Below are 26,931 nucleotides of genomic sequence, written 5' to 3' on the forward strand. Positions count from 1 at the left end.
TTTATATTCATTATATCTACTAGAACCCTATTCAGACATATTTCTGTAAGTTACAGGTCTACAATTTAAAAAAAAAAATTGCATGAAAACCTGTAACACTTTTGGTACAGAAATCTAGACCTCAGTGTAACGCCCAGGTGGTTAAGTATTTCCAAGCTCCTTAATGAGTGCTTCTGACCACCCTTTAAACGTGGCATTTACTTGTATAGGGAGTAGTTCTATTGCAAACAAAATCCAATGTACAGAAAACTGAAGAAATGCCAATGTTACAGTGATTAAATTCCATACCTTACTTCTAAATTAGTAGAACTGCACATTTGATTCTTATGTTTTCTTTTTCCTAATCTAAAAGAAGATCACAACTCCTAACTTTCTGAAATCCGAAAGAGGGTCATCTCTTTTTATGAACATTTTTAGACAACTGATTCAGTACATCATGTTCACACCTCTGGTCATGCTTTTAATATATTTAGAATTAACAGGCCATTAATACTTTATTAAATTCAAGCTGTGAACACCAGACATAAAAAGGATGGAATACAGGAATACTATAATCAGGATCTTGGAATAAATAATCAATCAAAACAACCATGTTTGTTAAAAAAAAACTAACAGATTGCACAGTCCATAACACAAAATGTTATCCTGTTTCTGGACTAAGTTGGGAAACAAACAGCAATACTTTTTCAGCAAGAAAACGTGCTAGTATAAAATCATAAAGCTAGCTAAAGGATAACTCTACATTTGTTTTGGAATTTATATATTTTTACACAAACCACTTTTGAATTTATTTGAATTAATAATTATCATTTATCATTAAAAATCATTTTCGTTTTTTGTATATACGGTGTATATAAATGTCCATATCGGACATTTGTGAATGTAGCCAGGTACTACACAGGCACAATGATTTTCATTCCTGTGTCGACTTTGAGCTAGCATTATAATCCAAGAAGTAGATGATGATTCTGGATGATGTCTAATTGAAGATGGATCCGTCTTCCTGAGGGAGAAAGCAATTAAATACATTGTGAGGAGGAGTTCTATAATCTGCTTAAGGGGTAATAAATACATGTAAGTGTTGGACCTATTCTTCACTTAGCTTGCATGTCCTTAAAACCCAACTACAGGTTTAGCTGACTTGATTGCCCCACATTAGATCTCATGTCCCCTTGCATCCCACTGCATTTTTTTATTATAAAAAAAAAATTAAATTAGTATGTATTTTAGGCTTGGACCAGTCACATGACTCCTGAGGTCCTTTTTCTCTTCTTCCTATAGCAGCCGAAAGTCTATTATATAGCCAGGAGCAACGACACATAATGATGTAGGCACTGTTTTGTGCATTATTCTCCTATGCGCCCAGGGTGGCCTGATTGTATGATCATGGCGTGTCTTTGATGCTCTGGGCTCACTGGAAGTGAAGATTTATGAGCATTATTCAGCTTAAAAGAGGAGCCCAGCCGGGTTGAATGCGGAGTGCAGCACTGAAGCATGGAAAGCATAAGTGGTGCTTAGAGACTTTTATGTTTAATAATGAGTTGGAGCGGTGGTTAGACAGGGTTTTTTTGTAGTGATTTTAGATTTAAATATATAAAACTCCAAATACTTATGTACTAAAAAAACTGAAATAACATACAATTTCTTTTCCTCTTTGTATCTGGCAGAATTAAATCATCCATGTACTTTTATCTTACCCTGCATTCCATGAGACAATTTGTACATTTGTCTCAAAGCACGAGACAATTTAATATATTTCTTAGTTACCGTCAGAGACACTTTTGATCTCACTTTAACTCAGTAACAACTTCATCTATTAAATATCTTCTCCAGGGGCTGATTGGTATAGGCAATGTTTTCACAAGTGAGAAATAAGCTGAATTCCCCAGTGAGGGAGAGATATCTATCTCCTGCCATTGTGTAACACCATCCATTAGTACTGTACTGCTCACTTGTAAATGATGATCGCCTGAGGTGTAAACAGCAGGTTTGCAGGATCTGTCCTTCGAGAAAAGGGAGTCACTGTGGGTTTTCAGCATAACAAGTGAATGTGCAGTCTCACGCGCCTCCATTTAGAGGTTTTTAAAATTCAATTAAATGAAATCGACCAAGAAACGAATGCATGTAACAGTCCTTTTTTTGTTTTGTTTTTTGTTTTTTTAGTGAAACTACATTTTACTGACATCATATTTCAAAAAATCTGTATCAGACAGATCAAGAATAAATGAGCCTCCAAAATGGAATAAGTAAAGTTTTGACAGATGGTCTGACTTTTTGAGTTCATGGGAAAAGATTAGAGCTGCCAGGCAAACAACTAAATGTACAAATGAAATACAAATAGCGGTTGCAGTTTTGAGATTTACACAGCACTGACATAGAGCACATATATGTTTGGCAGGGGAGAAAACCTGATTTTTTTGAGTTGAGTAAAACTTAAGCTATGTACACACCCCCAACAGTTCCCCCGATAATCGGCTCATGGCCAATATCGGACGAGAGTTTGGTGTGTGTACAGCGCTCGTTGTCCATCGTCCGAACAACCGGCCTGGCAGATCCACGGGCGATGGACAACAAACGATCTTATTGGAAGTGAAGCGGGAGAGCGCACAGCGGGGTGCCTCTCTGTCATTCACCCCCTCCCCTCTCCATAGAGCAGAATGGTGCTGTATGTACAGCACTCGTTCATGCATCGTGCAGTGCTAGTCGTTGTAAAGGATCGTGAAAGATCCTTTCCAACGACTATTATTGCACGTGTGTATTCGGCTTTACAGGTCTTATCCTTTCCAGCCTGGGACTAGAAAAGCAGCAGACTGATGAACTCCCTTCTTTTTTATTATCAATGTCCACATAGCAATCACAGCCAGATATCTGACTTAAGAAGTGTGATTTTTTACAGACCTGGCACATTCACATGCATGGTCCAATCTGTGAAAAATGGAGAGTAAGCTAAACTTCTGATTTGTTTAGTATACAAGTCAAATAGTAATGCACTTGTGGCAAATGAAGCCAACATCCTGTTTGGATTGACTACTGTATATGATTGCCCAATATTTTAAACCTTGTAGCAGACATTGGGTTGATGAGCAGGGGCATAACTGTGACACTGAACCATTTTTCCTATTTGTCTCATCTCCATCTTCTAGTTGTACAGATTACTATTTAAAGTTATCCCAAACTGTTCATACATGCGTTTTAGCAAATGCAATTGCTAAATGCTATTTGATAGCTGTATTCATACATCGCTGGATCCCATATCAGTCACAAGGTCTTCTGTGGCTGTAATTACCCAAAGAAGTAATAGAGCCACCATAATGTCAGCCTATTTTTACCCTGTGTTTCTTTCCAGACACAGTTTGAAAGTTTCTGATGAAGAGTTAGCTATTTGGTCATTTGCCTTGCTTATAATTTGGCTAGCTGGTTGTATAAAAATAAAGACCTTTGGGATAAATTAGGGGGCCATTCATTAACCTCCATCTTGCCAGCATTGCCACCAGCGGCTAGCCAGAGGAAACTCAAGACAGGAACCGTATGCCATGCATCAGTGTGCGCATAAACAGTCTTTACAGCTTCCTTGCTGGCAGGTTAATGATAAAGATTTATACAGACAGAGCAGGTCACCAGGATCACCATCTGCGGCTCCAGCGCCTGCGTCTCTGACTGATATACCGAGCTCGGCAGTGCAGACATCTGCTCTCTGCTGGGAGTCACACAAACTTAGCATGACTGCAAGGCTAAGCAACATGAACTCTTGTTCTGGGGAATTAAGATGCTAAAGTACAACTTGACACTTTCTAGATGTTAAGATGTCATACAAAATCTATCTATCTATCTATCTATCTATCTATCTATCTATCTATCTATCTATCTGTCTATCTGTCTGTCTGTCTGTCTGTCTGTCTGTCTGTCTGTCTGTCTGTCTGTCTATCTATCTGTCTGTCTGTCTGTCTAATTTTCCCCCTTTCAAAATTTTGTCTTATTGCCCTTTACCCCATTTCCTACCCCATCACGTGTTAGGGCTGACCATTTGACATGCATTGGCTACTTAACTGTTGCTTTTAATTGTTTACCTTGGTCCAGTATTGACAGTTTATTAATTTTTCATATTGAGAATATGGGATGGATCTGGACATCACCAGCAGCACCCTTATTTCACTGTAGTTAGTAGGAGCACCCAGGAGGGTCCTAAAGTGAAACATGTCAGTAATGTAATTGTGCTGTCGAGTCTGCAAAGGTTTAGGTGCAGCAATCCACTGCAATAGAAGGCTCCATCTCTTTTCCAACAGCCCATCTTCTCTTCTTCCTCTCCATTCTGGCATTTTACTCTGGAAGACTCCATATACCCCCCAACACTACTTCACAAAACACTGGTTCTGTTGGGGGCCAAGAGGAAGCAACCAGCCCACGATGGGTAGCTAAAGCATCCAACATTCCAGAAAGTGGAGGAGAGGTGTATTGGGCTGTCAGAGGCATGTCTATGCAGTCTTCTATTTCAGGGCATTCATTCATTTATACCCCTTCCTACCTTGCAGGGTCCTTTTAATTAAGAAAAGAATTTGAAATGAGTAAATGGCACACAATAATAAAAATGAATACAAGCAATACATTTCAGTTTTGAAGCTACACTATTGATTGGCTCCTGTTTGTCTGAAAATGAAATAATTTGTAATAGTTTATGTCATATGTGTATCAGAATGTATATATCCTAATCCTAACCTCAGCGCAGTGCCTTATAGGTTTTTGAGTTGTTATTGGCATCCATCTGCCTTAGTAATCTTCTCCAAGAAGCAGTCTGATTGCCTTGGTCCCAGAGGTTACAGCTGGCTGACAGTGTATTGAGATACAGTCAGTGACACATCTTCCAATGTATATCTTTCTGCACCTGGCTGTATACATGTCAGAAAATCACAAACCGTCATCTAGCATCAGCAGTCTGATTACATGTGTAATTGAGAGACTAGGATACTGACACATCCTATTAAGGTCCCACTGATGAATTACTGTTAGTAGCACATGAATTGTCGAATAGAGGTGAAGCACAATGACATGACCTGTAAATGGAGGATTCTCCAACAGCATTTACACGTAACCCACTTATGTACATACATTTGGAAAAACTAATAGTTTGTCTCTTTTTTTTTTTTTTGCTATTTTGTGCAGGGGAGCCCACTGTACCTTCAGTCTGATCGGAACATTACTTTAAATATTCTCAATGAGGATATGAAGCCTGTTACTCAGCTGGTTACAGGTAGGGCATATTTATTTCTGCCATGTTCCTGCTGCTTGATTTGATGAAGGATTATGGGAATTTACAGAGACTCTCTAGCCAGAAAAGATATGCATGTTTTCAAGCAGGTACAATGACCAAAGTCTGCTGTTTGATGCATTCCTATAGTCTCCCATGGTATATACAAAACATTCCATTCCTAAATAATATTGCCTTAGCTGCTGAATTTTAAGACTTCTAATTCCTAAGGCTTCAGTGATTACCCAAGGAGCTTTGGAGCTTATGTCAAGGCTAAAAAAAAGTGTTTGAAACAAGTGCCCCAACTTTATTGTTGGGCAACCATTTAAACAGCCATTCCGGTAGAAATCAGGAAGAAATTCTGCCTAATAACTGTAATATCATCAGCACTTTCTTTTTTATGTAGACCCATCACCTGGATGCCTAGCTGTGTGTGTGTGTTAGAGGCCATGACCACCCTTCAGAGTCCACCTAGAGTACATGGCATGGGGTGCCCTGCAGACTCCTTCTGCCAGTGGCCTAACGGTCTTTAACGTCCAGATGTCAAAGAACCTCAGTGTGAGATTTCTATGGACAGACGAGTGAAATAAAAAATAAGATGGGAGCCACAGATGAATGGGATTTAAAGAAAACATGCACTGTAAAAATATGGGGGAACTATTACTCCTGCTAGGCTTTATACACCTTTGTTTTAACACACCAGAAACACATTTAGCCTATTTACCTAATTGCTTAACAGGCTTTAAAATTGACCTTCAGTTTTGTTTTGAACAGAAAACAACTCTTGTGCAAGCTGTATGGTTTGCAGATTTTACCTGCTTTAGTTTCATAGGGAGTGACTCAGGACATGCCAGTTCTTTAGTGAGTCTTGATTAGTTCTATTGCTGTAGAAACATAGTATTTCCCCAGTATTCCATTAGATTTGTATAGATCACCCAAGATAAAAGCCTCCCGGTGTTACGGAGAGTCGTGGGGATGTCTATTATGTTTTTTTCAAGCTCTGTGCATACTTGATGACCTGTCTACATACCTTTGCAAAGTACCTTTGCCATGCCTGCAAATAAAAAAAAATTTAATTATTTGAAGGTTTTAAAAAAAACATAAACGGTTGAAGAATAGAATAGAATTATTCAATTTGTACGGTTTACTTGTTTTATTCATATGTAATAAAATTGTATTTTATTTTTCCTTAATATGGAGAAGGATTACAACACAGCACAGTTTAAAATATGCTCAGCAGTTTGTCACTGATTTTACACATGGATCTAATGGAGGATTGTTCCTATGTTTGCCTGGAGTAATGCTTAAATGGCACTATTTCTCAGAGTGACAGTCAGCAAACGTGCAGCTGCAAGGAAATATACGTCTGTAATTTTTACATGCAGTAAAGTATGAAATGGTAACAGCAATTCACATCCTATTGTTTCACTCTATTACCTCTTTCTCTGGCAGGATCAGAGGGTATTCAGGCACGTGGAAAGAGCCTGGAGGTAACGTCAAATGAAGGGAAGCTTTTATTTTCTGCAGATGAAAAGGAAGTGGTTGTTGGAGCAGACAGATTGCGGGTTTTAGGTAATGTTTACATTTGTTTTTTGCTTCTGCTGCTTCAATACTCCAGGGCATTTGAATATTATTGCAGATACATTTGACGTATGGGATTTGCTATAAAAAAAGTATATCTAAAGCAAAATTGTTCCAAATATTTCAAAATTGCAGCAATTGCATTCTTAGTTACCACCAAAACAGGTGTCCTTATTGGTAGATTCTATTTTAATGCCTCTGTTCTGGTAAAAACTCAACATTTTTTAATTTCATCCCCACTTGACCATAGTCACCATAAGAGATGAAAGTACGTTTAGATCCCATGTAGGATCTTGTCAAGTATCTTCTGTTTAATGGTTGCTATTTCAAGGAATGTATGCAGAAATTTGAACAGATGAACTTCAAAGACTTTTCTCTGTTGAGCAAATGTTCCTAGGGTATTTTCTGTGTCAAGCAAATGTTCTTAGAATATGTTTCAACTTGTATTATGTATATTAAATAAGTAAGGTAGATTGTAACATATACTGAGAACTTTTGCACAGAAGAGAAAATACCATAAGAATATTCAATCCATTAATTGGAGGTCTCCCAAATAATTCAGTGGAGTTTGATTTGAACATCGAATGAACATTGTGTGAAGTTTGCTATGCTCTTTATGATCCAAACTCAGATTAGAGTATCTATATAGATTTAGATTTAAATAGAATGTCTGCCTGTAAAAAAAACTCCTACATCACTACAGACAATACTTTACATTTTAAATAAAGTGGGGAAAAGATTAGAACTCCTATCATGGTCTACTGTTGTCTGTGCATGTGGCATAGATAATAATTTACTTCTGTCTCAGTACCCACAAAAGTCATCCTCACATGAAGACACAGGCACCATGTTCTAACCACTGCACTTAACTTAAAAGAAAGTGGTTTTAGAATCCTTACCAGAGGGATATTCCAGAGACCACATTGGAAATATAAACTTTTTCTCTGGTATGCTACTAAGCTAACCTGCAGGGTAGACACCACCTGGCATGCATTGTACTTGGGTGCCATGTGTTGACTTTTTATTGCCTGGGTCTAGTAATTTAAATTCCCAGCACATATATGCAAATTTTATGTAATCACCATGTGAGGCTAATAAAATCTAAAACTATAGTTAAAACAAACAAGGTGCAGTGAATTAATGGCAGATACAAATTGGATGGTTGTTTAGACATGCTTGGCTGAACCTTATTTTAATTGTTAGTGGAAGCTACGTAGGATCCCTTTGTATTAGAATACAAATAAACCAGGTAACTAGGATTTTCAGAGGGTGAAATCTAGATGGGATTCTTTCTGCATGGCAGTTCATGAGCAGAGGTGTGTGAACTTCATTTTGCTTACCCTTCCACCACAAGTCACGGAATATCCGGAGAGGTCAACTAGTGTTGTGATGCACTACAGGATGACTGGCCTGATGCACTGGAGTTCTAATAAGAATGATTGGTAACATTTGCTACATCCAGCCTTAAAGTGTCTCTCTAGCCAAAACATTCTCATTTTGTTTCTTAAGAACAAAAACTAGTTAAAACAGATTTTTCCTAACTTCCATAGCTTTCTATCCTTGAAACACAACAGAAAGTGTGTGTGGGGGGGGGGGGGGGGATTACTCCATCAGCACAATTTTGTCTTCCAGTTTAACGATTCTCTGCAAGATTTATATATGGGACAGATCATGTTTGCAATATTACATCTTAAGCTGTTTTTAATCTACAAATTGACATTTGAAATATTTGCCTGGAGTTGTGAGCATTGTCACTGTACAACAATACTAAGCAGAGAAAGGAAGAGTTTTTGGCAAAATAAAGTATTGTATTAAATGATAAATCCCATGTAACAATACAAAAACATCATCATCATAGACCGCAATTTACTTGTGGTCATGAGAGACAAAGACTTAATTTTCAGCCCAATGGGGCACTATACAATAGTCATCTAGCATTGTATAGATCCATGAAACCATATTATTAAATTGGTAGGTAGGCGTTTTTCGTGTAGATCGTTGAATCCGATGCGTTTCGCCCTGTAGGCTTCCTCAGGGGTAGCAGTGCATCTGGATGGATGCAGCAGGATGACAGCCAACCAAAGGGAAAGCTGGTGCGGTTGTCCGTCAGATGCGAGTGTTATTAGGTGCAGCAATAACACTTGCATCTGACGCACGACTGCACCAGCGGTCCCTTCAGTTGGCTGTCATCCTTCCTTTCTTCATTAGGCCACTTATCAGATAACAATCCATTGGGAAGCAACATCCCACTTTATTTTCCTCCTAACTGAGGACTCACCTACCATCAGGGATTCCCTCCTCCTTCCTTCTAACATATTTGGAAACTTTCTGAAGAAGCACACCACATTATACCAACTGTCTGTGCAACATTTCGCTGATGCACCACTACCCCTGAGGAAACTTATAGGGCATAATGCGTTGGGTACAGCGGTCTACACGAAAAACGCCTACCTACCAGTTCAATATAATGGTTTCATGGATCTGTACAATACTAGATTACTATTGTATAGTGCCCCTTTGGGCCGAAAATTAAGTCTTTGCCTCTCATGACCACATGTAAATTGCGGTCTATCTGATGATGATGTTTTTGTATTGTTATATGAGATTTATCATTTAATACAATACTTTATTTTGCCAAAAACTATAATCAGAACCAAGCTAGGTAATTTACACTAAGCTGTTCAAATTCTGTTGTAATGTTTATTGTTATTAATAATGGATATGACTAAGACAAATTTACATTTTCTTACTCTAGTACCAGCATGCCTGAACACTAAATAGACCTTTTGTGTGATATCACTTTAACCAAGGCAAGATGACAATTCCCTGCAGATGAGCTGAGTTCTCTTGAGACCACAGACAGTCTTCTTCAAGTTCTCTTAAATTACGTGCACAGAGGGAAGCTTATAGAGTAGCTTGTCTGTGTGATTGAATTCCCAAAATGATGGCATCTCTGATAAGATGACAATTTGAAAAGGAATCTCTTAATTCAAATCTTATCTCACATCCTTTCTTTGACAAATTACTTCAAGGAATATGTGGCAGTTCTTTGTGGGCATGAAAAACAAAAAAAGCTACTGTATTAAAAAGATGCCTCAGTTTTTATATATACAGAGAAATAGAGTTTGCATATAGATATATATTTATATAAATTATATGTATAGTGTTATTTTGCATGTCATTTGTGTTCCATGCTTACCATTGCTTAGATGACTTTTTTTTAACTCAACTTTAACTTCTCTTTTAATTTCACTTTGGTGTGGGAAGTGGAATTTTCTATTTAGCTTTTTAAAACTTTATATCATTTCCCATTTCAAAAACAAAAAAATGTAAATAAGTATAAATTTACCACTAGCCCTTAGTAGTACCCTGGGAGGGCTGGTTCCTAAAAACTCATATTTGTGAATGACCTAATGTGTACGTTTTTGCTACAGTAATTATTAAAGTTAGTAAAATAAAAAAAAATCCTTTGCCAGATTTGCCACTGGATCTCCATTAAAGAGACACATCATAATTTGAATACAAGTATTTTATTGCTTACAATACTTACTAAGAACAATTTACTCCGCTCATACTATGGGAATGGATAGTTTTTTTGGTTAGAGGCTATCTAAAAATATACATGTGGGGGGAACAATAATGGATAAAGAACCACTAACCCCGGTTAGCAGGCATCTATATGTGCCTCTTCCACATCTTTGTAGAGTACCCTGGGACCCCTGAAACCCAGGGTACTCTACAATACCAGTATCTTGGTTGTTGGCACCTACCTTCCCATTTCTTCTTTGAGTTCCTAACTATTGTTTAGAAAGATAACGCTTTACAGGGGTGGGGCAATAGTAAGGCAAATGTGGCAGTAAGAACCAGATTCAACAAAATGATTTTGATTTAGAGAACACCCCAAGGTTCACTTGCCTTACATGAGAATGGGGGCAGAGTATATTGCTCATTTAGCTAACCATGGTAAGTTATGTTTTCATTATGCTTTCCTATCTAATGCCTAAATGCAGTATGACCCTACCTGGAAAAATCTGAAGTTTGTGGGCTCAAAGGACTTGAGTTTATCAGGACTGCATTAGAATTTTGCTTACTGAGCAACATATTTGTATTATAGCATGTTTGTACTTTATAAGCAGCTAAGAGGCCTCTGACTGTAATAAAATGCATTTTCTTCACTAATAACCTTCTGCACACTCCTGAGACAAGAAAACTTGTATAGGTTTAATTAAAACCCTCTTCCCTTGTTGCTTCAGATGAAGATGGGTGCAATCAGGCAGAGAAACGTCCTGTCTGCAGAACAGAATTGTTTTAATACAGCAGCACAAAAATAAACTCACATTATTCTTTTATCCTCTAAGCTCCTTAACTTTGCTGGTGTTCCACCTTCTACAACTTTTGCTACCAAATTTGCAGGCTGTCGGTTACACCTAGCATTTGCCCCCCCCCTAGCATTTCATAATACTGTCTGTCTTATGGCTGAGTCCTATTTACCTGTATTTTAAATGTCCTGCAGTGGTTGGGTCATTATAATTCTCCAAAGCAATGGAATCATTGACAGAATTGGGAGCTATTCTGGATGCTAAAGGCATTATTCTTTACAATGAGTAGACAACAAAGCAATTGGTATGTATTATTCAATTTTAAAATCTTTCTTTGGAAAGCCATCAATAAATTAATATGTCACCGGTACACCTTGCATCCAGTATTGTGGATGTTACTAAAAAAGAAAGGTGTGCTGGTAATATATCTAATATGCATTTTGTGCCGAGTCCTATCTGCCAAGCCTCTTTAGATCCCTCAGTGATTTTAGTCTATTTACTGTATGTTGAGTGATACAGTGAAATAGTGTTTATTAAGAACAAGCTTTGAGAGCGTAGTATTTTGCATAGGAACTAACCATCACAAATAAATTCAAATTTCAGCTCATCTAGTTATAGTTCAGTTATGGCTAGTGCATTTGACAAGCCACTGGCTTCCTACATCTCAAGTACTCCAGCAGCAACAATTCTGCTCCCATCTCTGAGAGTCAATTAGTATGGTATTCATATACATTTCGCAATGTTTTGCAATTTTGCATGTGATTTTCAGCCATTTTGACTGGCCAGGACAGGATGATGTAAGTTCTGTGCAGGGAGTTCATTCAGTCCTGGTAACAACAGGAAAAGCCAAGATGTTCCAGGTATCCTATCAACACCACAAGCGCATGATCAGCTCACAATTTTGACAGCTGGAATGAGCAATTAGACAGGTAAGAATGCTTTTTGCAAAAGATACATCGCCTGTCCCTTTCTGCAATAAAACCCTGCCTGATCATACATTTTTAAAGTGGAACTTTATAGTTCCACTTTAACTCCTTATCACTTTAACAAAATTAAAAAAAAAAAACCAAGAAAAAGCTTTTTCCTATGGATTTTACATAAAAAAATGAAATGTTATTGAAAATATAAAAAATAACTGTACAAACCTTTGGATCATAAAAGAACTAAAAGAATGAATGTATTTTACACTCTAATTATTCTTTGGGCTGTTAAAAATATTTTTCATATATATTATTTATAATTCTGGTTTTTGTAGCTTGCATTTCTTGTAATCTAGGGGATTACAAAATCATAATTCAAACAAGCATAGGAAAATATCATGCTAATGTAGTTGTATTTACTGTTATTGTGTTGACCCGTTCTCCCCCACAAATCTTATGCTGTTTTGTTTATTGGCTTTCTGGTCAGGTGTCAGTGATAAATGACTTGTATTGAATCTTTTCTAATGAAAGGTCTCCCACTGACAGCCTTTAATAACGGATTGAGTCTATCTATGTACTTGCTGTTGTGATATTGATATACACTGCAAGCCGCAAGGTGATTTTCTCCCCGTTAATTAGTCAGAGGTATTTTTCAGATTAATAATAAAATTGCCCTCCAGATACCACCTGATCTTAATTACCGTCATTTGTATCTCATCTCGATTCAACTGCAGTTTTTAATTAAAGCATTAGGTTAGTTTGCCTTATTAAGGGCAGCTTAACTCCTTCCGTCCGATTAATGCCTTTTGTTCATAAACATGCATAAATTAAAAGCTTTGGCTCGTGTGAATGCATTTCATCTTTTTTAAGTACAATGCTTTGAAAATGTTTTTGAAAAGAAAGGATATTTTCAAAAACACATGTTCAAATAACTTTTAGTCATGCAGTTTTTGTGTTTTTTTTATTCATCATCATTGTAGTCATTTAAACCCCTTTACTACTGATACATCTTTTGTTAGATTTAGATTCAGTTCTGTAAACCATTAAATGCTGTCTGTCTCCCCATTTCAGAGATTTCTTTATACTACTTATCTATTTGACAGAACTGAATTTGAAAAAGTGAAGAAATGAAAAAGTTCCCCAATTATTGTCTACTTGATAGTTGTCAGAAAGAGCAAAAAGCGAGAGAGGAATGCTCCTAGTAAAAACAAAGGGGAAAGAACACATTTTTAGTTAAAAAGGTTAACAATTTTATTACTTGCACATTTACAAAAGAGCCTCCACAATGCCAAAATGAAGCAGATTCTATGACTTTCAGTTAACTCCCTGTCTAGGTGATAGCTGTCAGACAAAACAGAAAGAGACAAAAGACAAGATCAGCATATATTAATTGGCAGAAGTCTAATACTTTTCATCATCCAAAGCTAATATACTACCACATTTTCAGGTTATTTTCTTTTAACGTTAGACCTAAACTAATTCAAAAATTGAATTTGTTTGCTATCTTAGGAAACACCCCCAAGTAATAGTTACATAGTTACATAGCAGGTTAGGTTGAAAAAAGACATTTCCATCAAGTTCAACCACTAGGGAAATAAACATATCCCAGATATAAAACCCTATAAGACATAGTTGGTCCAGAGGAAGGCAAAACCTTGGTACAATTTGCTTCAACAGGGGAAAAAAATCCTTCCTGATTCCATGAGGCAATCGGATGTTCCCTGGATCAACAGTCACTGTTATTTTTACTTTAAATCCTTAATACCCAGTTATATTCTGTACTTCTAGAATAATATCCGGCTATTTCTTAAAGCAATCTATAGTAGTTGCTGAAACTACTTCCTGAGGGAGCCGATTCCATATTTTCACAGACCTTACAGTGAAGAATCCCTTTCCTGTTATTTAGGTATATTTTTATCTAATTATCTGCATAAATATGGAAATTATATCCTCTATCAATGCATATAGATATTCAATTAAAGAAGGTTCATGCACAAATAATAGCTAGTCATTCAAACAGTTTAATTAAGAAAGAAGGTAAGACACAGCAATATTATCAGATATTTAAACATATAGGAACTTGAATCAATGTCACATATATATATCACATGAACATCAAGTTGTTAGTAGTAACCCCTACAATAACCCAGTAACTAAGTAATACACAACACATCAAATAACATGGAATGCAATATAGCAATAATAGCATAAACATATACAAAGACATATACCAAACAATACAAGAAGCAATTCAGGAATGTGTAATAGCTACCTGTATGGATGTTGATGGGTACTCCATGAGCCTGATTCCCTAAGAGCTCCCATCATTCCCTTTTTCCTCTTGTTAACTTCCAGCTTCCATTTTTATATATTTTAAGTCCCCTTAGGTAACATTGGGACTCCTTGATTGGTTAGTGGGTGTGATTGGTACAATGACCATCAGTTGGCACCCACCCCATTAGATTGGGATTGGTTACTGTCATTTGATGAACCTCCCAACTAAATTTGATTTAAAAATCTCCAGCTGGAATCTATGTTTAGGGGTCTATAAATGTTCAGCTGGGTCATCACCCCAGTCCATCTGTTCAATTACACCTCCATCTCCTGTTTCCTCAATTGAATGGATTATTGCCCTTTGAAGGCCATATTGGTGGTCTGTTTGTCCTGGGAAACTAGGTCTTGTCTCCTGGCAGCTGTTGTATCACTTGTGTGTCACTTTGTGAAGCCCTGCACTTGGAGATCCCCTAGGAAGGCCCTATGGCCAGATCAAGATAAACAGGTTTCGTGTTTACACACAACATTGCTGCACCTATACACATACATTTTATATACACACACATACATATATATATATATATATATATATATATATATATACCTATACATATCTATTTACATATTCATAAACAATCTTGAGGTGCAACATTCCCTATCCAGAGCTTCAACTTCTTTTCCTCCAGACGCAGGAGTGCTCTCTTGTTCTTTGTAATGATCTCAAAGTGAATAATGGGGAAGAGAGTTCTCTATATGGACCGTTTATATATTTATACAAAGTGATCATATTCCCCCTTAAACGTCTCTTCTCAAGGGAGAATAGATTCAGTTCAGCTAATCTCTTATTTATTAGTTTAGTTTACGTTTGCAAAATAGCAGCACTTTTCCTGACATGTTACTGTGCCTAGGCACTGTAGGTGCTGTATATTTGCTGTGTGATATAATTCAAAATTTTGTTTCCTCTGACTGCTTGTATCATAAGATTTTATGATGTCACTACTGTGCTGCTCACTGTTTCTCATCTAAAGGAACCTGTATCTGAGAACCTAAAATAGTACAAGGATCTCCCTGCTTCTGCTTTAATCATTCTGTGGATCTGTGCTACTTTTACCTCTCCTACTCCTTATTGATCTTTCCCCCACCGGTCATCAGATCACATGCTATCAGCTGTAACATTAGAAAATAAAACGTTCTCCTCCACCCAGATGGCTGCAATACGTTACAATACAATAAGGCAGTACTGTTAGTATTTTGCCCTCTGTCTGCCTTTTGACCACAATCTCCACAGTCCAATTACTGTTAAAATGGACCATGATTTTATTTGGCCTACTATCCAGCGGTCTTTTTTTTTTAAAAGTAGTGATCATATTTATAAATTGGTAAACAAATACTGTAAGTGGCAATATGTTACCTGATTACAACTTCTCTCTAAATATGCCATTTGGGCTTTAAGCTACTGTTATATGCTTGTGAGTTGAATCCTACCAACTGGCTTTATATGTTCCTTGATGAACTCAGATTGAGCTTGACTCTGCCCTCTGAAATTTACAGCTATATGTCGTATAGATTCTTTTTCTGCATTCTTTGGGATATGAAATGAATGTAAAAATGATTGACATCTCTTTGTAATGATTTCAGCAGGAGGGCAGACCTAGCTTTTCTAGTTCAAAGATCCTTTTCCATAGAAATATCAATCAATATCAAATGAGTGATATAAAATTCAATGGTGGTAAATACAAGGCTTCTATATTAACATGCATGGGGCAGATGTATTTTACAGTTGTCACTATTAAAAAGCTGGTCCAGATTACTGATGTGCAGCCCATGTTGAAGCAAGTGCATTTAGACAGCAAGTGTCTGTAGAACGCAATGAGATGCAAAAAAATGTTTAGAGAACAAGTATTTTACAACAAATCATAAAACTTAGAAAATTGCATGTCAATACACAAGAGGTTTCAGATCTCTCTGGCCATCCTCCCATAACCTTTTATATTGCAACTAAGAGAGAAATTATGGGGAATGCTATAGTGTGTTAGTTGAGTGATAGCTGTAAGTCTGCTGGGACTTCTGACATTACATTCAAGATATCAGCACCCAACAGCAGTCTCAAGGCTATGTCCCTGATTTATTAAAGTTCTCCAAGGCTGGAGAGAATGCACTTTCATCAGTGAACCTGGGTAATCCAGAAAACTTGGAATGGATTTCCAAAAAGTCAAGATATTTGTTAGCTATTTGTTAGAAAATGTTTTCAATCCTGGACCAGATCCATTTCTTGGTTTGTTGGATCACCCAGCTTCACTGATGAAAGTGTATTCTGTCCAGCCTTGGAGAACTTTAATAAATCAGGGCCTTTATCTCTACATAAGGGAGGCTTTACCAAGTAAATATCATGTTTAAAATTTGTCAAATGCACATATGATCTTTTGATAAGATTGTTGTTTAAATGATGTTCTGTCCACAGAAGCTCTTTAACCACATCCAATGTCCTCACTATAGAATCTCACCTTGGCCAAAGGAGACATTGCATAATGATACCATTAGGTGTAAGGCTGCAACATGCATAATTCTACTAAATGATGCTACTACCCATTAGTGATCAAGCGTGAATAATGTTACAGCTAATGAGGTTATTTTTCAATAAATCCCACAATGATGAAGAGATGGGAGGACACTGGATGCACCTAAGAGCAGAGGTTGCAACTGCAAATGGCTAACTGGCTGCAATACTTTGTGTCTTTCCCTTTAAAAGTTGAAATCTTTGACATAGAATCCTGGGTTTTGAATACAGAATTGAGGAACCTTTATAGCGGATGTTCTTGAAAGGATCTGAGAGGATTAGCATGAATATACAGGAGATTTGCCGTTTATGTTGAAGAGGAGTGTGTTGCTCTGACTACAATTGTATGCTCAGGGCAAGATATGCATTCTAGGCTTGTACAATGTCTACAGAAAATAATCTTTTATTTTTTTTGCGTTCCTCCAGAAGATAAATGTTGTTGACTTTGTCTGCCCTTCTATCTGGAAAGTTTTTAGCATTTCTTGCGAGAAATCTAGTGGTGTCCCGCTGTTTCCATGTTCTTTCTAGCATTCTACATTTACCAAATTTATAAAAGGCATAACCAGCAACCCTTCATAGCCTCACCAATTTGTGAGGGTGACACGTAAAATGTAATCATAGGATTTATTTTGCTGAATTGAAGATAAGTAGGAACAGTTGCTTTTTAAGTGTAAATTTGAGATAAAACGAAAGTATATGTTTTATTAACGTATGTTTTAGTCAACACATTGCATTGTTTGCAATGTGACCTTAACCTTCATATAGTGCTGACAAGGCAGGGTGCTTTAATCCTCCAGATCTCACACAAAGAACTGGATGCAGCACATTACCTGTACCTTGGATCTTTGGGCAAGAGCTGAGATTCAGTACAAACTCTGACACCAGTAAGACATTTCAAAGTAATTTCTAAAAGCTACTTTCTGCTTCAGATTCATTCAGTTTTGAAAGAATAAGTATAATGCAGTATTTTCCCTAGAAATTCTTTTAAACTGAGTGGGAAGAAGCTGTAGGTGGGTATTGCATTGTTACCCAACTTCTCAGTAACCACTCAAAAACCTGGGTGGTTGCTGAAAAGTGCTCCTGTTGCGCCTGATTAGAAGGAACTGGGGAGAACATTGCAATGATACTCTTTATTGGTTTTCTTCTCAATATGCACTAAAATTGGATCACCTACTTAGGATGTCTTGATACAGATATCTGACCACTGCAGCATAGTGCCCCTCCAGTTTAAGCTGGCACAGGAGGTTATGTCTATTCTTCCCAAAGAAACCAGTAGGTAGGGAGAGATTCAGCTGACCAGAGGTATGAATTCTTATAGTCAAGGATGAGCTATAGAAGCCCGGCCTCTCGTTTATCATCTAGCATTATAAGATACACAAGAAATGACATTATTATTCTTACAACTACCAGGGTGGCAGAGAAAAAGAGTGGATAAGCTTGAAGTGGCAAGATTTCTGTATCTGAACATCCTAGGTAGGGGGTCAAATTTATATAAGCAACTAGAGTTATACTTTAAGGATTGGGCTTAATGGGCAAGTCTATATCTTTTAAAGCTAAAGTTGAAAAGGTTGCTACAATTGCTTTAAACTTGCTTAAACATATTTTTTTCTATTCATTTTTAAGATTTATATAAGATTGATATTTTTTATTTCTGCAACACATCTCACCTCCTTGCCCCTTGTATTTGATAAGAAAGTGAAGGAGCAGAAGAATACTTATGATATTGCTTGGCTCTCTTACACACCTAATTGGTGTTTCCATTCCTATTTCAAATTTAAGTGAAAGGTTTATTAAATACAAAACAGAATCAATTTATGTATTTTTATTTCTGTCTAGAATTCAGCTTCAACACATTGATTGTAGTGTTCTGCACACTAGGCCACTACCAACAAGTAGTTAAAAATCTCAATGGCAAAGAGATTTTTTATAGCAGAGTAGCCCCAGCATTACACACATAAGATTATATACAGTAAGCTGTTCTCTTTTACATGAATATGTGAAAATTATTGAAAAGACTAATCATGTTTGAACAGGCCTTAGATTATCATTAAGGCCATCTGGGACTCTTAGTATGCAGTTGGCAACTTCAGTCAGCACTTAGGCATGCCCCCAGTATCACTCATTGCAATGCACTACAGCTTTCTTTATAAATTGTCTTTTTATTATCAACCTGCTTCTAACTTCTTATATCAGGTTCATTGCCGGTGGGACGTGAATGGTTTATTTTAACTCTTTGTTACTGGTCCCAGCAATTTTTCATGTACAGCCTTGAAAGTTTGTATCATAAAAAAACTATTATGACTGCAAACCACCCGTAGAATTTAAAGTCATTGTAAACAATATATAATTTTCAACATAGCTATATTTAAAAATATACACAAAAATAATGAAAAGGCCAAATATTCTGCAATATAATAATTTGTAACTGCCATCTTTTTATTCTTTAGATCCCCTGGTTTAGTGTAAATAAAAAATGGGTTGTTTTAGATCCTTTTTTTTTTCAAAAATGCAGCAAATTATTATTTTTCATATATTCATATATTTAATTGTTTATATCTGTTTCTGTGTTTGTAAATAGTACTCAGCTGTTGTCCTCTTTCCACTAACAGTATGATTGGGTTGGTTTACTACAAACCCTTTCATACAATACAGATGGATCTGTTGATCATTATCTGCATTCACTGCTGTGTGTTGAGGAAGGGAGAGGGATTGGGTAGAGGTGCAAGAAACAAGCACTTTATGCAGGAGAGAGTCAGAAAGGGGAGCAGCCTGACTGAGAAAAGCAATACTATGTTTTGGATCCTTGTTATCCTTTATCATTTATTAGCTCTGACTTGGCAAACGACTTGGAGATTATCCAAAATGAAGTAATGCATTGAGGAGCTATATGAGCACTCCTGCACGAATAAACACTAATGGTTTCTATACTTCAATGTACAAATAAAAGGTTTTATGATTTTAGGACCATTGTGGAGACCTAAATATGGATTTACTGTAAATAGGATTCATCATCGAGGTCTTCATGAGTTAACATTAGAACATAAATAACTAGGGTGGGTGAAGATTTTTTTTTTTTGAAGATCAGCACCAGTAGTGTATAAGTTTCCTATATAAATTGTATATAAAATATATATGTTACTAAAAGCCCAAAATAGTTATAGTTCTGGTAAAAAAAAACTCTATTATCCTCTTTTGTGCTTTCAGATTTTTTTATTACGATAGCTAAGTTCAATGTTCTCTGTCCGCTGAGCACCTCTCCTTGTTGGTCTTCCTTGGATATGCCTCCACCTGCCTATGTAAAATTCAAAACCTAAAATCAAGTTTGCCTGTGAAAAATGTAAAAACTGCAGTACATGCATGTTTCCCCATGTTTTATCCCTGTACAAATTACAATTACAGAACAAATCTAGGTGATACTGACAAAAATGTGTTTATAGTTTCCTAACATATTTTTGATGTAAAGCTCCTAAATTACAGTTGCACTAGGATGCACCAACTTTTTGTGTCTTTTTTTCAGCAATATGCAAGCAGAGGGTGTCCCTGGACACATAAAAAATGTATAACATTGCATACAAGTTGTGATTTATATATAGATTAGTCCTAGATTAGTTTAACCTATTTGCTCATTCATAATTTTTAGGACTATAGAAAATAAAGAAAAATATTTATGGTTAGGTAAATATGAAGTATTTATAGGATATCTAAAGTCATAGATTCATTGCATCATTGATGCATATATTGTTTTTCCAAAATGTTATATCTCTACATTTAAAGTAGCACTTAGGGAAAGCAATCACATGGTCAGAAGTAACATGTTACATCTAAGAACTGCAATGCAACCCAACCGCAACCACAACTGTGCACAAACACAAAGTGATTCCCAACTGCTCCCATACAGTTAAATAGGAGTGTTTAATCAGTGAAGAAACTACTGTATATCTCTTTTTCTGGTTGTGATAATATGCAGCAAAGTGTGGAAAACATTGTCACATTTCTTAGTTTTTAATTACAACTCTGCAACTACAGGTCCCAACATTCCTGTGTCTCCCCTCAACAGGGTACATGTCAAACAGATGCCATCTCCATTCAGTGATCATTCATTCTTAACTGTCAAAAGATAGTTACACTTCTCTTGTGGCAATAAATATGTTTTAAGGGATTCTATGTAACTGTATGAAAGCTGTGTTGCAAAGCATGCAGAGGAGATTTGTTTATTCAGGAAGGAAAAAGAAAGATTACAGAATGAGCCAGGGCAAGCTCTTTGAAAGCACCTACCAGCCTCTCCATGTAACTGTACTACATTACTGGTGAATGCTCAGTCATGCATGCTCAGAGCCCTGTACAACTTCTTCCTGTAATTGCTTACTGCTGTGTGTTTTAAAAAAACCAATCTTTGTTCGATTGCGCTCGCTTTTCTGCAAAACATATCCGTTGTCCCCAGAAAAGGGACAAGTTTGACAGCTAAGCTCCAATGTATAAAAAATGGTCTGCTGTCAGGTAGAACGGCTTCTCTTTGGGACATATTTCAATGGATCGTGATACAGACAGCACATTGTGGTGACATGAAGCTCTATCTGCATGAAAGCTTGTGATAGTAGCTTAAAACATGATCACTTACTAGATAATGGCTACAGAAAATATATATAATGGGGAGGTAGAATGAAGGCCACTGTTAAAGATGAAGTTGCCAACTTTGCAGAATCTACAGGAAACATTTGGGGATAACATTAAGCCATTTTATAAACAAACCTAATGATAGAGATTATTTAGTGTTAAATTTTAGTTTCTTGATTAAAAATACACTTTATAGGGTACCTGAACTCAGAAATTTCAATTAACATAAAAGGGTCGACAACCCTTTTATGCAGAGTAAAAATTCTGTTTTTTGTTTTTTTTTTATTGTGATCGAGAATGAATGGGAGCCCAAAGCCTCCCGGGATACCTACCTCACACATCCTGATAGGCTCTTGGGTGCTCCTTCTGCACATGCCCGAGCATCCTGGGCATGCGCAAAAGGAGCCTTTTCGCGCAAAGAAAAAATTTGCCGATCTCACGCATACGCAGTGGGATTAGCAAGTTTCTTTTTCCATCCTACTTCACCCGATCTTGCGCCTGAGTCGGGTGACGTGGGGTAAAGAACCCTGAAGAAGAGACAAAGATGGCGGCGCCCAGAGCACCAGCTCCAGAATGGATGCCGGGACGACGCAGAACCTGATGCAGGACACCCCGGGATGAATCGGACTGCCCTGTGGGATTGAAGGCAAGTATATTTTCCTCTTTAAGTATATTATGTAATCTGATATTCAGTCAGCAGGTTACTTTTTTTACTCCTTCCCATTATCTGGTACCTCCTTGACTCCTTCACATTACCTTATTTTGTAAAACTTTTTGTTTACAAAGCTCAGTAATTCAAGCCGAAATGTTCACACACAAGTGAACAATGCTGCCTGTTTTCTCCCCCCCCCCCTTATTTTATGTATAGTATTCTTGAGGTTTTTATCAGAGACATAATGTGTGAAAGGCAACAACTTCTGCTGTGCTTTGTTAAACCCATATTGCACCAAGAATCCTGCGTTGGCGCCCCGTGAACATTATTGAAAACACACATTACATGTGGTAATACATTGTAGTGTCATTATTTTCAAAAGCCCCCCAGAGTATGAAGGCGTAGTATCTTAAGGCAGTGTGCTGTAATTTACAACATAAAGCACATTATTACACAGCGGTATGTACAATGTATTGCATTGCCATTTATTGTATATTTCACCCCAACACAATGTACACTGGAAAAACAACACAAAGTAGTACAACACAATAATTACCAATAATTACCTCTGTGATATGTAATATTTTGGCAAATTATCTATTATTATTAATGCTGCAGCCAGACTTATCCATTGTTGCTACCACTCCTCTTCTGCTGCATCTCTTTGTAGTTCCCTTGATTGGCTTCCATTTCAAACTCCTTAAATTCAAACTCTTCAAATCTCTCCACAGTTCTTGCCCCACTTACCTTTCTGTCCTGATAGAAAAATACCCCCCTAGCCACTCTCTTCGCTCCTCTAATGACCTACTACTGACTTCCTCATATATACCCTCGTCACACGCAGACCTTTTTTTTAGAGCTGCTCCGACTCTCTGGAATGGTTTTTCTCGGCCTATTCAGCTTGCTTCTACTTTCTGCTTACTTAAAAGAGCCCTCTAAACCCATCTTTTCAAGCTCACTAACCAGTCTTTTCTGTCTCCTAAAGCCCTCACTACTTCCCACCATTTTTTTTATTATTATTATTATTATTATTAATAATAATAATAAACAGGATTTATATAGCGCCAACATATTACGCAGCGCTGTACATTTAATAGGGGTTGCAAATGACAAACGAATACAGACAGTGATACAGGAGGAGAGGACCCTGCCCCGAGGAGCTTACAATCTAGTAGGTGGGGGAATTAACACACAATAGGATGGGAGATATGTAGTGGTAGGAAGTAGTGATGGTTTCAAAAGACAGAAGATGGTTAGGCAAGTTTGAAAAAATGGGTTTTGAGTGCTCTTTTAAATGAGCAGAAAGTAGGAGCAAGCCGAATAGGATGAGGAAGACCATTCCAGAGAGTTGGGGCAGCTCTAGAGAAGTCTTGTAACCGTGCGTGTGATGAGGTTATGAGTGAGGACCATCATGGTCTGACCAGAGATCAGGTATTCTAAAGCTCCCCTCCTATATGGTGTTACTTCCCTGCCTCCTAGATTGTAAGCTCTTCGGGGCAGGGTCATCTTCCTGTGTCACTGGGTGTGTCTGTCTGTCATTTGCAATTCCTATTAAATGTACAGCACTGCGTAATATGTTGGGAGTTATATATAAATATAAATAATATAAATATTTTAGTAGAGAAGGATGGAAAAAAAGAAAGGAATATATAATATTTTAGCACAGTACTACTTTTGAGAAATTTATATATCAAGCTGTGATCCTGTTTTGCACTTACCTGCTGTACAGCATTATTGATATATTCCCTCTTAACCTGGCAAATCTCCTCCTGACTGGTCCCTTAGGGGACCATATATTCTGATACTATGGAAGTCATTACAGCCAGTACTTTCAGCATAAGAACACTCTAAAGATCGCAATCATAAAAGATAAATAAGATCAATTTAAATATTGTGCTGCCAGGGGTTATCTATTAAAACCTGACACGTATACAGAGGAGGTGTCACCTGCCTATCTGTTTTAATGAGCTGCTTTAATGCCAGTCGTAAGCAGTTTAGAGAATTTACTTGTCTGGCCTCAGATAACCCATACTGCATTTCCTTTGCGGTCTGTCTGACTTGTACTATCATTGGATTTCTGATTCCAGTCAAGGTTAATTGCTATTTTATATTTGTATTTAATTCACTCTAGTCACAGCAGTTTTGTCCAGAGTAACAACATGATGTGCAGTATTTCACATAACATGTGGGCATCATTGAAACCTTGCTCAGTAGTAGCATTACATGAGTTTTTCCATTTTTGCAAAACCTTGTGCAGCATTTTTTTTTTTATTTCAATCAAGTGTTTCATTTACAAAGCCACAATAAACCTGTTAGCATTCCCTGTGCTCTCTTCCTCTATTTCCCATCCCTTCTCTTACCGTCCTGGGTTATTTAGGTGCCTACACTTTCCAACTTTGGATGTTGACATCATTGCCTGGGTCTTCATAAATCCTTCTGCCTAACCATCTCATTCCAACTTCCAATTTATTCTCAACAATACTCTAAAATATAATTATTCCTAGTAATGATTTCTTATGTGTTTCAATTTCTTTAAACCTGATCCAGGGCTTCTAAATATTCACAAACCCAACCTCTTTCCTCTTAAGTATATAAAAAATCATCAATCTCATATATAAATCAACACTGCTATCCAATCTTTAATTCCGGGCTTGACTACTTGTTTCCAAGTATCCAATCTTTCCAAGTATCCAATTGTTTCCAAAATTTTAGAAATGACAATTCTAGCTGTATTAGTACATCACAGTACATTATTTCATATGTATCAGAAAAGTTCTTCCATTTATATTTACACTCATGTTGTTCATGTGATGAAGAATATATTCTGGTTCTCCCAATATTTTACACATATTTACTTCCACTATAACAAAACCATCCTTCCTTCTGGGGAATCTTTACACCTCCTAAATTGATTACCAACCTTAGGAAAGATCTCATTTAACCTAGATGGGTATAACTCCATCTAGATAGGAACCGATGGCCTATATGGACTCTGGATGTCCATATAGAAACTTTTCATGTTAGTTTAAAGGTCCTCCAACACATCTCTGAAATTTGTTTTCCCAACTTATCTTTCCATTTCTCCACCATATTTTGGCAAATTCACCATGATATTTGTCCAGCCATAAATCTTGAAGACATTTTCTTTTTTTTTTTTGTTCACCTTCTAACTACAATGTCTTCAAAGGGTGAGAGTAATTCTCTCAGTAACTGATCTCCAATCAGACAATGACACAACAAAATGGTATCCTAAATAGTTACAGTAGTGTTATATTACTTCTCTTCCAATTTTTTAAATTAGTTTGTCAATTCTAGGTGGAAATTGTTTTATCTTATAAGATCCCATATTTCCTTTACATACTGTCAACATCCCTACTTATAACTTACAGAGAACAAAAAAAAGGGATACCAATGGGACTTTAACGACAGTTATTTTTCATAAAAGCTTAAACATTTTATTACAATTTATTATTCACATTCTAGGTGGAAATGTCATATTGTCAAGATAGAAGAGAAGTAGAGACAGTCATGGGGAATCATTTCCCTATCTCTTATTTTAACCAATACATTAGGAAACTTAATAAATACTTTAGGTAATAAAATAAGCTGTTGTTCTATAGTCTATATGTGGTGTCTCAATATTTCATTGGTCCAAATAATTAGGAAGCCAGCAATATATAGCTATTCTAGTAACCTCTGGAGAATCAAATTTGAAGAGGCTGGCATATGTTGCCCCAACCACTCTCACTGTTTTAAAACGTCAAAAAAAAAAATGTCATTTTCCAACCCCTATGTTGAATGTGAGCTTCCCTCTTTAAATAATAGTGTTTACCACTGCAGAGTTGTAAAGTGGGGGAACAGGTGATAAAAGCATTTCGCTTCCAGTGCTTGGAGGTTGTAAAGGTATATTCAGATGACTATCTGTACTGAATCCAGTGAATCTACTAAACCTTCACCTGCACTATGTTGTAGTTCCAAAAAAAAATAAAATGTTTTAGATAGCTAGTCTCTTTATTATTATTTATTAATAAACAGGATTTATATAGTGCCAACATATTACGCAGCGCTGTACATTAAATAGGGATTGCAAATGACAGACTAATACAGACAGTGATACAGGAGGAGAGGACCCTGTCCCGAAGAGCTTACAGTCTAGTAGGTGGGGGAATTTCACACACAAAAGGATGGGAGATATGTAGTGTGGGAAGTAGTGATGGTTTCAAATGACAGAAGAAGCCGGGTAGGCAATTTTGAAAAAATGGGTTTTGAGTGCTCTTTTAAATGAGCAGAAAGTCTCTTGGCCAATTGGTCCCATATCTTTTGGTGATTTATTTAATACAGGTCTATCTTTGTTCTATCAGGTATCTGAATATGGATATTAAAGAAACTAAAGATTTAAAAAATTCAAAGATAAGGTGCCTATGATACACTCTGAATACTAAGCAGGATTTAAAGGCCTTATGATATGACCCTCCCAGCTTGTAAAAAATGAAGATGTCAAGTTGATGGTGGATATTGGCGCCACTTGGTCTGGTCCCCTTTTGGATTTTCCATCTTGAAAAAATGCAGTAGGAACTGTAGCTGCTTTTGGTATTATAACCTGGTAGATATGACCTTAAATATAATACCAGTCGTATTAGTTCTGAAGAAGCCTATGTTGTGAAACATGACAAAAACTCTGTGAGACTGGATGTACAACTAAAGTTTATGTTACAGTAAATATATCCCTTAAAAAACACATAAAATTTTGTTTTTAATATGGAAATGTGTGC

At 36.8% G+C, this 26,931-nt stretch overlaps 1 protein-coding gene across 8 annotated transcripts in view; it reads left to right on the forward strand.

Moving 5' to 3' along the window:
• Nucleotides 1-26,931, forward strand: part of SGCD (sarcoglycan delta) — a 438,990-nt gene that overhangs the window by 380,082 nt on the left and 31,977 nt on the right. For all 8 annotated transcript variants that reach the window (XM_072400493.1, XM_072400495.1, XM_072400491.1 and 5 more), the window contains 2 exons: nt 5,158-5,245; nt 6,695-6,814. In XM_072400493.1, the coding sequence (XP_072256594.1) occupies nt 5,158-5,245; nt 6,695-6,814 (208 nt within the window). The remainder of the gene's footprint in view (nt 1-5,157; nt 5,246-6,694; nt 6,815-26,931) is intronic.

This window comes from Pyxicephalus adspersus, chromosome 2 (genome assembly GCF_032062135.1).
Source record: "Pyxicephalus adspersus chromosome 2, UCB_Pads_2.0, whole genome shotgun sequence".
In the NCBI taxonomy this organism is placed as follows: domain Eukaryota; kingdom Metazoa; phylum Chordata; class Amphibia; order Anura; family Pyxicephalidae; genus Pyxicephalus; species Pyxicephalus adspersus.